The 13295-nt window shown below is 42.4% G+C and overlaps 1 protein-coding gene across 1 annotated transcript in view; it reads right to left on the reverse strand.

Annotated features, from left to right (window-relative positions):
* Positions 1-2368: 2368 nt before the first annotated feature.
* Positions 2369-13295, reverse strand: part of LOC102208586 (E3 ubiquitin-protein ligase RNF19A-like) — a 23777-nt gene continuing 12850 nt past the window's right edge. The window contains exons 2-10 of the mRNA XM_005728489.1: positions 9978-10854; positions 6490-6698; positions 6191-6335; positions 5902-6064; positions 5495-5609; positions 5167-5325; positions 4184-4403; positions 3438-3581; positions 2369-3313 (exon numbers count right to left, since the gene is read on the reverse strand). Coding sequence (XP_005728546.1) covers positions 2527-3313; positions 3438-3581; positions 4184-4403; positions 5167-5325; positions 5495-5609; positions 5902-6064; positions 6191-6335; positions 6490-6698; positions 9978-10585 — 2550 coding nt within the window. The 5' untranslated portion in view covers positions 10586-10854 and the 3' untranslated portion in view covers positions 2369-2526. The remainder of the gene's footprint in view (positions 3314-3437; positions 3582-4183; positions 4404-5166; positions 5326-5494; positions 5610-5901; positions 6065-6190; positions 6336-6489; positions 6699-9977; positions 10855-13295) is intronic.

The raw sequence follows: 13295 nt of genomic DNA on the forward strand, positions 1-13295 counted from the left end.
ACAGTTTATTTTGCAAGTATAAAAATATTAGGTTAGTTTTTTCCAGTCTTGTTTTCCTTTGTGTTGTAAAAATAAAAGGCTTATCTTAAAAAAAAAAAAAATCTTGATGTAAAGCTTCATTCATGAATGTAAAAGCATGTACTGTATGTAAATAGACTGAATGCAAATGTAAATAAACTGCTACAAGAATGCATTAATGTGCCTTTGTGTTTTTTCAAATGGAAACACGAATAAATGAACACAAAACGATCACAGCAAGCTTGATTGTGAAGTTTATTAAACGATATGCATTTGCATGCACATTATAAAGCAAATAATTAGGTAATACATACTTTTTAAAATATCATAAGCTTATCTGACCCAATTAGAAAACACACCTGCCACTCGTCTCCAAATAATAAAACCTCGGAGGATCTATTTGACTCTGAAGTTGTATCATTTTCAGCAGCAGGTAGGTTACAAAACGGAGGGAATAACCTGCAGCTAGAGGCTTGTGAGGTTTACCAAAACATTTTATTTATTTATTTATTTTTAGCAGATAGCCAGCTCACCACGAGCTGCCTGACGTCACAGAGGAGCAATCTGTGGTCGGGCTGAAAATGTGCTCCAGCTGCTGAAAGCTACCGTAGCCTGTAGTGTCACTGTGCTCACGATACTCATGATGCCGACTGCTTTGGATTAAAGGGATCTTATTGCCAACTTGTGCATGACATAAACTTTAAAAACTTTGGCTACTTCAGGGGAATATTAAAAACAAATAATCCTAACAACGATTTCAATTCAGATAAACATTTTGGTTGTGAGTACTGGGTTTAATCCAATATTTTATTGCTCTGATTTTCAATTTCTACGCACTAAAGTAGATTGCTTAAAAAATTATTCTGTCACTGTTGACGTGTCCACTGCAGCGGCCTGAGAGCGGCTCTTTGGTAGTTAACACCAGCTACTGCGACAGTCCGCATTAGCATTCTGGGAATGGTGTTTATCAAGTTTTGGTGCATTTTATGTGGCAAATATAATAACTATCAAATTGTTTTTACATTTATCATTTGATGAAACACACAGAGAACAAAAACAAAACACAATAAAACCCCTCCCCCTCCCCCGAAAGGCACTGTAGGTTCAATAATTATAAAATTATCTGCATTAATCATTTGCAAGGTCTTCAGAAACATCACAAGAACATGTTGTAGTTAAAATACACCCAAAGCTCTGAATAAAAAATAGCTTTTTGATTTATATGAGGGGAAAACAATTTAACATTACTACTGTACATTCGCTACTGAATACTGATTAAGATTTATGTGCTCGGATAAACTTCTGACTGCAACTTGCTGCGGTGTGCCTGACACGCTTGTTCTTACTGCGTGGGTACTTCTAGTAGTTCTAGTTTTAAAACAAGTCTGAAATGCTTGTTGAAATGTTGGGATCTGCTTTGTTTTGTTTACAAGGAACAGCTTAAAAATCCCTTTTCTTAAATACACCGCACGATTCAATTCAAAGCTTGCAGTGAAGGTTTTTATATCTGCACAGGTGCAACCAAAACAACAACAAATAAAAAAGGAGAGATGAAGGGATGAGTATTTGAGTATTTCTGATATCACAGTTCCCACCCGCTTATAATAAACAGTTGGACCCAACACAGGGCTTCAACATTAAAACCAACTTTCCCAAAATGGAAAATAAAATAAGCAAACACATGACAGGAATCACGTTTTAAACAAAAAGCAAAGATAATATTTTTCTTATATATGATTGCAGACCATAAAATCTGCGGGTGAATAGCTGGTCCCTCTAAAGTGTAAATACTTGGCAGACGCCTCCACGCTCCTCTCCGACTCCTCTCCGGCGTTTCTCGCTGCCATTTAAAGAATTCACAGAAAGAGCTGGTGGTGGACCACAGCGGGGACACATCCCTCTGGTTTTTGCTCGTTTTTTTTTCTTCTTTTTTGCTAATGTGCTCAAGGAGAAGTTGGTGTGGATTTTTTTCTTTATAGCAGCTCAGTTTTGTCAAGACATTTTATTTGCTCTTATCCGGCTTTTTCAGTTCTGCTTCTTTTCTTTTTTGGGGAGGGAAAGGGTCAAATCTGGTTTGTGGGATTTGGAAAACCCACCAGGACTGAAAAGAGTTTGCAGATCATCATGAAAGCTGGACCTTCTGCACCACCTGATAACTTGCTTTACACACCTGTCCCCGTACAGGCAACTCTACTTACTATAGGCCTTGAAGCACCGCTGGGTGCTTTAACATCTCGCTTAGATGTCACACATCTGGTCATGTTCTTGTTGCTCCTGAAATCCATCCCTCTCTCTCCATCTCTGACTTAAACCTCAACCCTGACATTCAGATATTTCTAAAAAAATATATATATATATATATATAATTCATTTATAGCCTTAATCTTGATCACCAGCTTCCCAAGATGCATGGAGGGTAGGGACGGTGCCTGCGTTTAACAGTGGCACTGGGTGATAAGGCTAACTGAGCTTCCTGTGTTTGTGCAGTATCATGCCTGAAGAGCTCCTTTAGATGTCCGTTTGTATACAGCGTTTTCTCGTTTGGTTTACAGGCTGCACAGCGCTGCAAATGGTCTCCTTCAAGCTCTCATCCTTCTCTGGCTCTGTGTCACCAACACTCTCCTCGCTGATGTACAGAAACGTCCCGCTACTTCCCTCTTTTGGCGAAGCAGGTGGAGATGAAGACAGCAGGCGGCAGGTGAAGGCTGAGTGGCTAATCTGAGGCGGGAAGTGCTCAAGGCGGTCGTGTTCCACCTCTGGCATGGGCGTGATGGTGACGTCACTGAAGGCGCTGATGGGATTATGAGGGTGGGCGTCCATCGGGGGAGAGCAGGGTGCAGGAGCCGGTCTCGAGGTCTCGGGGTCTGAGCAGCTGAGCTCAGATGAGAAGTGGCTACAGTGCGACTCAGCCACAGAAGGAAGGCTGCCGCTCAGGGACGGAGAATCGAACTCTGAGGAATTAGTGCTGCGCTGCTCCAGAAGCTGAGTGTCCATGTCTGTTTGGATCTCGTTAACTTTTGCCTCTCCTTTGCTGATGCTGCTGGCTTTTTTCCAACGCTTGCCCTTGCTCGTTTTGACCCCAGAGGTGGAGGCATCCTTTGACCACGCCGGGCAGGGGCAGGAGTGGTTGGCTTGCTGAGCACAGCGACAGGTGGAGGGACACAAGCACGTAGCTCCTTTCAGGCCAGCAGAGCTGCTACTACAGCTGGCTTCATCCAGGCTGCTGCTGGCGCTTCCGTGTCTCACCTTCTCCTGCTTAGACTCCACGTCTGCCTGCACCTCCAGACTGTTGTCTCTGCAAAATCAAATCACCTACATTTAACTTATTGGATCATAGGGCAGCTGCCTACAAGTCTAACAAATCTAGGTCACCAAATTCCTACTGGAACAAGGAGGATGTGTATAATCTGAGTGCTGACCTTTCCAGAGACATGTAGGCGTTGAGGATGGACCCCGCCATGGCTTTTGTGCTTGCGTTGTCGCTCATCGTCCCCAGACTGACTGTGGCAGACTCCCCACTAAGGCTGCAGCGTTCCTTCTGGACGTCGGCCTGGACTTCCATCCTGGAAAAGTAAAAGCAGTCAAAACAACTAGAAAGTCCAGTTGACAAGTGAACAACAAGCCCATCGATGTAGTTTCAGTCCTAAAACATTTAACACTGATAAAATGGTCTAAGGAGCTTGGAAAGCTCTAAGCTACACAGACACTGATAACATTGTGCGACTGCACCATTTGCCACTCACATAGAAATGCAAAATTTCTACGATGAAGAGAAAATAATACAAAGAAAAGAAAAAAAAAAGACTAACATGCTTTTTTCTTTTAAGTGATGAAAGTAAAGAATGACGTCTCATAGCTTTTATTTTGAGTGCACTGCTGAGTTAAAGAAAGGAGTTAAGGAAATTTAGGCAGTTAAGGGTTAATTTTAATTCATCTGTCTGTTTTCTTAACCCCTTATATTCAATTTAGGGTCACGAGAAGGGGAGCTGAACCCTATCACAGCTTTCATCAGCTGTCAGCGAGAAGTGGAGTCCATTAACAGGGCCAACAGACACCCATTCACAAGTACGACCAATTTAGAATAGCTATTGGATTTTCCCTCAGACAGTGTTCTGTTTGGGCTCATCTGGGCGTGCTTATCACACAATCAGTCCAGTCCATTTACCGGTTGTAGCAGCTGCCCGAGAGGCTTCCGGTGATGCTGGTCCCAGCGAGGGCTGTGGTGCTGGCATTGTCACTCATGTTATCCCGCTGGGTGGAACTTACGCCGCAGCGCTCCATGTTGCTTCCGCTCACACTGAGGCTCAGGCCCGTCAGACCACCAACACTCGCACCATCGCCGAGGCTGGCGTTGTTGAGGCGAGTCTCCGCTACTGAGGTTGTGTCTGACCGGAGAAAAGGGGGACACAGTGTGAGCTTTTATTAGGCTACAGAATAGTTTGATGGACAAAACTAAAGCAACAATGTGGCTTTCTGATATAGTATTACTGTATCCTGTGACTATAAATGCCCAAAGAAGTGAAACTACTACAAATGGAGCATAATCAGTAACGTCAAAGTGGACACACATAAGTAATAAACTCAGGAGTGAACTTGGTATGACTTTACCATGCATCCTGGAACAACAAATCATAAAATTCTCATTGGAATCAAAAGGACATCATCACGTCTCACACCTTATGTTTCTGAAAAGGTCAAAGTCTTCGCTGTCATCTGTACTAATAATTATGATTTTCATTGATGACAGAAGCTGCGAGAAAACAACACGTCTCGCCGTCACGCAGAGCCCCAAGTTCATCACAATTGCTGATATCGTGCCAGTCATTTCACACAGTCACACGCCCTGAATACTTTTCTGCATCTTCCATCAACAGCCCTTTGAGTAATGAATGTCATGCGCATAAAAACAAAGGCATGGCCAGATGTAAGAGTAATGACTGGTATGCATTCCTAACCGTGAGAACAAACTCATACAGTAATCTTTTCTATCAACCCTGCTAAATATTTAACCTGAAAATTGACCTAAGCTAAATGCAGAGCACCATGGTGCTTAAAACAACATTTTTAATTATTCATTAACGGATCATTATTGTCTGAACTGTGACTTTAAGTTCTTCCCATAGCCTGTGTACAGTATAAGACTCTCACCTGTGGCTGCAGCACCGTTGCCTATGTTGTCATTTTCATCGTCAAACTCAATTCGCACTCCTTTCCCATTGCCGGCAGAGACTCCACAACCTCCGCTCCGGCACAGGGAGATCGGGACAACACCGTAGACGTACGCAAGCATGATGGGAACGCCAATTCCTAAATAACACAACATGAACAAAAATTATTATGACTGACACTTAGGTAAGCAGATTAACTAAGAAAATACTGGTGGGCGAAACATGTTTAAACTCAGTGTGTTGGTACAAGCAAGGCACAATATCAAGGCACAGATGGTGAAACAAAACAAAAAGACATTTTTCCTCACCAACAGTGACCGCGGCAACCACAGGAGACACGATCACAGACAACGTCACGCCGCCAGCTATCACCAGGTTCCTCTTGTGTTTGGAGATGTCTTTGCCTTCATAGCGAGTATGAATCTGATGGAAATAATTGTTCAGTATGATTTAACTTCACACGCTTTGCAGTAAAGCCACAAATGACGAACACACACCTCCTTTTGTCCCCACATCTCAAGGCTGACATTTGACAAACTTGTTACAAGCAAGATACTGTACTAGGAACACAAAACTGGTACAAAAAAACAAAAAACAAAACAAAAAAAAACAGGCACAACACAACCTCTCTGTACTAATCTGCAAGATCTTCACCACTTCTCACTTCTCTGAATAAACACATTTTGTACCCCTGTTGCCTGCTGGGAGCTCTCACCTTTCTGCCCACATAGACAGGGATGCCAATGATCATTGCAGGGATGGCGATGCCAGCAATAAGGGCGATACCCACAGGAGCACCCACCAATGTGCCAAGCTGCCACAGGATCTTCTTCTTTCTGCTCCACGGCTTCTTCCCCCAGAAGGTGCAGCCCGATGGACTGGGAGGAGACAAGAGAGATAAAATAGTTTCACAGGGCTAAGACAAAGAGAGCTGTAAATATTAAGCTGTAAATATTAAAGGAAACCTAAAAAATAAGAAAAGCATAGGGCGGAGGAAGTCTTACCTTAAATAGTGCAGGTCAGAGATCTCCTTCATGCAAAGCCAACAGAACTCACAGCCGCAGACGGCGCAGGTCATGTGATTGCAGCTTCCATCGTTCATCTTGATGATGTAGGCTGCACAGCGAGGGCATGGTTTGATGTCATCACCTGGTGCAGAATAAAACAGACTGAATATTGTGCTTAAAATGATAAAGCTTCTGTGCACTGTGAATTTATCACAAGTGTCCTTTAATGTGTAATGCCAAAGAACAGGTCAGGTTAATCTGAGAGCTTTGTATGGTAGCACCTATCTGTGGGCTACCTGCAGCGCCGCTCTCCTGGCTGTAGCTGAGTGAGGACGACCTGAAACTCCTCAGCCGGAAGTGTTGGGCCCTTTGCTGCCGTGCGGTGTCGCACGTCTGGTTGGGATGCCACAGCTGTTTGCAGTGGTAGCAGAACTCTGTCCCGCAGCCCTCACGCCCGCAGGTGATCTTTGGGCAGCTGGCACATCCGAATGCAATGACTGCATAACTAAAAAGAGAAATGATGGTAAATAAAATTTGGTGAGACAGAATGGACTTGCCGCTACAGGTATAATCAAATCTGGAGGATGGCATATCACCATAGCAACCTACATCAGTCATCACAGTGGCTTATTAGAGGGCTTTTTTTGTGGCAAGAATGTTTCTTTTTATAAATGAGCACATAAAACTTGACAAAGTGACACCATAAAAGCCCGTTGCTGCAGCAGTCATTTATATCCCATCACAACTGCTGCTTTAAATAACCTGCCTTTATATCAGTGACAAGAATATTATGAATGGTAGTGACTGTTTCCCCCAAGCTTGCTGACTCAAAGCCCCCCTCGTGTCCCTCCAGGGGTGAGACATGGGGGATGGTTTCTGTGTTAGATACCGCAGCAGATATGACAGCTTCATTTAAACTCAGAGGCATTCAGGATCCTGCATGATGGTTATCACGGGGACGTGAGGAAAAGCAAAAACAGTGCGACAGCAAGCAGCTTGTAAGGAACTCTTAGTTGCTCCACTCAAACCCTGATCATCTTCCACATTTCTAAATTTGATTGTGTGAGGAGAACATGGAGGACAAGCCTCTTGCTCAGTTTAGGATGAATTCCCAAGAAAAAAAGACAAAAAAAAAAAAAACTCAAAGTAAACAGACGCTGCAGCACCGTCTGACGTACACAGCTGTGAGTCAAGATCTTTGTTAACATGAGATGAGCATTTAATCTAATATAGCCGTTAACATCAGCTGACAGCAAGGGAGCAACAGCAACTGCAGCTGGAAACTTAAAGAGGCACGCTATTTGGTGGGAATCAATGGGATTTATAAGTTAGCGAATGAAGCAAAATGATAAGTTTGGAAGACAAGTTAGTCATACTAAACCCTTAAGGCTAACCTTACAAAAGGTAGATTAGAGTTATCTTAAATGCAAAGTTATATAATTACATCTAACATTTCTTCAAGGTCAGTGGAGGAAGGAGGAAGTTAAAAAAGAAATACAAAAAAATAGAAGCAGTAGAGTAAATATATAAAACTATTCATCACAGGTCAAGTTTCTGATGAAAGAAATGAAAGTGAATGTAAGCATTAACAGATAAACTCTGTTATCCTCTTATTGACACATTTGACAAGCAGCAGTAGAGGCTGAATGTGAACATGTACTTAAACAAAACAGCCAGTCTGCACAGTTTCTAGACAGTCTACACTAACACCTCGGTGAGGTGAACCGATGGCACGTTGTAAAAAGTGGTAAAATATTGCCAAATGGCCTTTTGGTATTATCCCCGTCTTGTTTTCCTCACATACATTTTACTGTCAGACCATAATTCAACCAGTTTTAACTGGTAGTGTAACACCTACAGTGATATACTTGGGCTCTACTTTTAAAAGAAACCCCAAGTTTGCCCAAAATAGAAAAACTGTTTCGGTTATGCTTGCATGTAACTAAATAGGACACCATCCGAAACTGAGCAAAACTTCACTGCATAAAGATGATTCAGCTGTTTATTTAAGGAATAATGAGGACTCAAATTTGACAAACTTCACAGTTGAGCTGACCAACAGAGCCCAGTAATTTGCACAATTATACAACAATAAAGACTGAGAGCATTAACCAGCGAGGAGAGTGGCAGCAAGCCAGAGTTGAGCTGTTTGTAGCTGAGTTGCAACAAACTCATGAAAGAGCCATTATTCCAGCAGACAAGGGTCAGCACTGTTGATGCAAGACGATCATGAGAGTGAGTGAAGGGTGAAACCATTTCTGAAGCAGACAACAACAGAGCTGAACTGATCATGGCTGACTGGAGCAAAAATATAAAAAAACAAAGCAAAAAACAACAAAATAGTGCAGCCAGCACCTGGAGCAAAACCAAATACACACTGATGTAAGGGTACATTAGCAGTACACGTATGCTGTGTGCATGGAGGCAGTCACGGCCTAATGGTGCAATGAGAAGCAAGAGACATATGGAGGTCAGTTCAGGACCCTGTGAGCAAACTATTGAGTCCCTCCCGGCTCTAAACATACAAGACCCTGAACTGACCTTAACCCAGTACTGCCTCTGACATATAAGAGAGAGAGAAAAAAAGAAAGATTTCCAACTGCAAGAAACAGCAGTTTATTAACATTTTTAGGAGGTTTGCAGAGCTCATTTTTACCCCAAACCAGCAACTTGCAATACTTGCAAATTTTTTCCAACTTTAATAATTGAAATAGGGTTTTTGTTTTGTCTTTTTTCATTCAGCTTATAACTTGTTATTTTAGGTTAAATAACTTTTCGCCTTATTTTAAGATTATTATCACTGAAGGGTGTGTTATGCTTTCCTTTATTTTCTGTCACATGATGCTGAATGTTTATACTAAAACACCGCCATAATTTCAGATAATCTGGTCCACGTATATAAAAACCTTTATACTACTCAAAATGCTTGTTGTGTGGTGGGTCTTCTAGTCTGATGTCAGCTGATCATGAATTTCCTTATATGGTCATTTAAGGCACAGCTACACTGATGGGAGGCGGTGCTTAGAAGCACAAGGTTACAAGCTAGCCAAGTACAGCCAATCAGGAGAAAGAAGGACTTAATTGTACAGAAGCTAAAACGGCGTGTTATTGGCCAGTAGAGGACATACAGTGCACAGGCCAGTGAAGAACAAGTAAAATACACCTGATCCAACCATAAATTAGTTCATGTATTGTTCAGACTGTTATACATGCTCCTTCATTTGTGGCTATATACTGAATATTTGCTCATTTACAACCTATTTGCAGTCTGAACACAGCGGGCATCATCATAAACTGACTGCTCGCTGCTTTTGACTGACAGAATAAATGCGGCTATTATTGCTACGAGTTATTTTTAGCCGAGACATCAATGCAGAAGCTGGAGTAAACTTCACAGGGTCAGATTACAGTCTTGAAATTTCCTTGATCTTCTGCCTTAGTGTGTTATTTTAGGAGTTGGGCACTGGTTTAATCAAAGTTACAGAAGATCAGGCACATCTCAGGTAATTAAAACTAAGATTTTGGCCCATATGAATTTGCAGGTTTTTAAGGATAATATCACAGGCTTAAAATTTTGGAAGCTGTCTGAAATTTACACGTGCCTTGTTGTAATTAGTGCTGCAAATCTCAACTTTCCTTCCTACTCTTCAGTTACATTTGAATGTAAATCTAAAAGCCTTCATTTCCCAAGTTTTTGCCTTGGGTATCATGTTTGAACTACACCAACTAGTCCTGTGTGTTATTCACTCAGGGGGCCATCTAATCCCTCAGCTGTGGTTCTTACCCACAGTCAGGGGCTGGGCACCAGCGGCAGTCAGGTTCAGCCACCAGCCACCTCCTCAGCATGAACTCCTCGTACTTGTCCATGAGGGCTCGGTCTCCCAGGATCATCCTGATGTCGTGGGGGTTGAAGCGCTCAGCACACTCGGGGCAGCTGATGTTGACTCGGGACTCTGAGATCTCGATGCGCAGATACTGTCGCAAGCAGTCTGCGCAGGAGCGGTGGTGGCAGGTCATGATGTCTGGGAAGTGATCGCGTGCGTGGCGCAGTAGGCACAAAGGGCACTCCAGCAGCTCTGACGAAGACCCTGGCACTGAAGAAGTTGACGCTACATCTAATGGAGAGTTGGTTGCAGTTTTATCCTGCAAAGTCTCTACCTGTGCAGTTTCGAGGCTGACGACACCATCCACCCCAACTTCAGCTTGCAGAGCCTTCGCCTTGCGCTTGGGGTCACGTTCGGGCCGGCGTCGGCGCCCAAAGATTGCATGGAGAGAAAGACGGCGCTTCTTGGGAGTCTTTCTAACTGTGGGGAGGCTAACAGAGGAGCCAGCAGAGTGAAGATCTCGCTCTGAGCCTGTGCTGCCATGATGCTGCTGGTGCAGGCTGCTCATCACGCCAAACTGGGCGCCACTGGTGCTGTGACCAGCAATTACCACATTGGGATCGGGGATTAGAGATGGTATGGAGAAGGAAGACGGAAAGAGGGACTAGGGTTTAAGGAAGATGCTCAGGAAATAGACTGCTATCTAGGACATGGTGGCAGAAACCTGATTTAGGAGGTGTGCAGGTGTGTGAGATGATCTGCCCTTGTTTTAAGTCACACCAGTTTAAGGGGTTCCTTTATGGCCAAGATGAACAAGTTCAGATGTAGGCCACAAACCTGAGGAAAAAAGAGAGAGAGGAAAATATCAGGTGCTGTGCTGAAGTCAAATGCATTAATTTTTAATTATCTGCTGCAAAAACAGAACCACTTGGCTGCAAAACGAGGCAACACTATTTCAAGATGCAAAACAACCATCCAACTAAAGAGAATCTTAAAAGCAAGACAGCCATCCGTGAGGCTGTTCACTGGCCTCTGTGTTAAAACGTAACCACTTCTTTGACGTTTAAGAGTTTTCTGGCAGACTGCAGGCATTTTCTCAGGCGTGTCTTCTGTGCCTCTGAGTGTGTGCATGCTATTATTCTCACATAGCTGCATGCTTTCCCTCGAGTGTGTATTAGTCAAGTGTAGGCAAAAACAAGACAAATCCTGCGTTTCCACCATAGATCTCAAAAGCAGCCACAGCTGTGCCTGTAGTTCTCTGCAGCCTCACCTAGCCTTAAGTACTTTCACTGCTTGTTTGCACAACTTAAGCATAGCTCTTCACCTGTAAAAGCAGCGTGAAAACGCACTTGTGGTGGATGTGAAGGGTTTAAGGGTCAAAATAACAGGCATAACAGAGGAGAGTCTTAAATTTCATTGACTAATCCAATCTAGCAAATGAGATCAAAAATGCTTCATGAAGTTCTTTTAATCCTAACCACCTTCCACCTGACCTGGCCTATTTTTATCCAATCCATCCAACACAAAATTTACCATGATTGTTTTGCTTTCAGCAAAATATGCACGCTCTTCTAAACACAATTTTGTTTCCACACCTTTATCTTCTCGCAGTATTTAAAAAAAAAATACATGAATAAATAAATAAATAAACAGAATCACAGAAATCAACGCTTTCCAAGTTTGCCCTCACTTGACATGTCCTATATAACTGTGCTCATGTTTGTATCATGAATTGCAAAGTATTTTAAAAACCCTAAAGCAATATAATGGACAAAAGGGATTTCTACTGGCTGCTGCAGGCTGCAAACTTGTGTTTGCCATTAGGGACTAATTTCAGGAAAATTCCAGCGGGAGCCAAAAGGTGACTAATTAACAAGCCTGTTGCAAATCTAAACTGGGACAAAGCAACCATATGCACTCTCGTAACCTACAAACCTCAGTCTGACTGGCTGCTGTTTTTCCACCTTTAAGTACCATGGCATGTAGGCCGAAGTCAGCATCAACTACTTTAATGTTGGGGAAGGCTAAAAAGAAAAAAGTCTTTAGTTGCAGAGCCTGAAACCAGATTCAGTTCGGCACCTAATAATAACATACACTCAACTAAATTAATGTAACATTTTAACACTTTCAGTGAATCTGGTTAGTGGTTTGATCACGAGCTTGAAGCATTTTAAAAAGGCCATTAAAAGATTATAATTGCAATAAAATTCAGAAATGCGGTCTTTCAGGTGCTCACACTCAGCTCTGACTGACAACACCCAATAAAACCTGCAAACATCCAAAAAAAAAAAAAAAGATGCTTGGATCAAATGACTCTTGATCCCAAACTGCCATTTTTATCTCCCAGTTTAGCAGCAGGCAGGTTCAGCTTTTGATGCTGACTGAAACTAAATTCGGCTGACTTTTTGCACATCTGCAAGCTCTAAATACAGCCAGTAGTCTGCAGACAGTGTCACGGCATAAGAGTCCCATCTCTTCAGAGACAAAATATCCTGAAACGCACGTATGAACATGACAGATGTATGCGATACACTGGCAAACGCACATCTGACAACACATAATGTATTAAACCAGATGCAGGACTGTATCTGTATTACTGTTGGGACAAAACTGATAAGTACCTACCATTAGCATATGCCCTCATACCTAATGGCTACAATGCAAATGTTATTATAATATAAAAGACTTTAATTATGGTTAATAGCTGCCAGTTTTATTTACACAGCCCTTCACCTGCAGTTAGATGCTCCTTGCACATTCCCAGTTGTGTCATTAACATAGTGAATAATGTAAATAAGGATAACCCTTAGTGCATAAACGTTCATATATATTAATGATAAGCTGCTCCTTCTCACACACACAGCAAGGGGGAAGTTACTTTGATGTTTCCGTTGTTGGGAAGCTTTTACTGCATTACTGTAATATAAAGTGTTGCCATCAACTCAATGAATAGTATTTTATTTCACTTATCTCTTGGCAGCTCTACATATGTGTGTGTGCGTGTGTGTGTGTGTGCGTGTGTGTGTGCATGCGTGTGTGTTGAAGAGGAGAAACTATGACCGTAAATGACAGCAGTATGCCGCAGTCTAAAGACATAAAAATCTAACAGATAAACACCAATAAATATTTAACTTTTCATTGTTTTTATCTGAAGTCTGTTGCCATTTGTTAGTTTAATAAGTAGAGTTATATATGTTTATCTGATGTACAAGTTTATTTAGGGATGGGTATCGTTTAGGTTTTATCCGATACCGGTGCCAAATCGGTACTTTTGAAAC

This window comes from Pundamilia nyererei, unplaced genomic scaffold (genome assembly GCF_000239375.1).
Source record: "Pundamilia nyererei isolate P.nyererei 1_Seehausen unplaced genomic scaffold, PunNye1.0 scaffold00028, whole genome shotgun sequence".
Classification (NCBI taxonomy): domain Eukaryota; kingdom Metazoa; phylum Chordata; class Actinopteri; order Cichliformes; family Cichlidae; genus Pundamilia; species Pundamilia nyererei.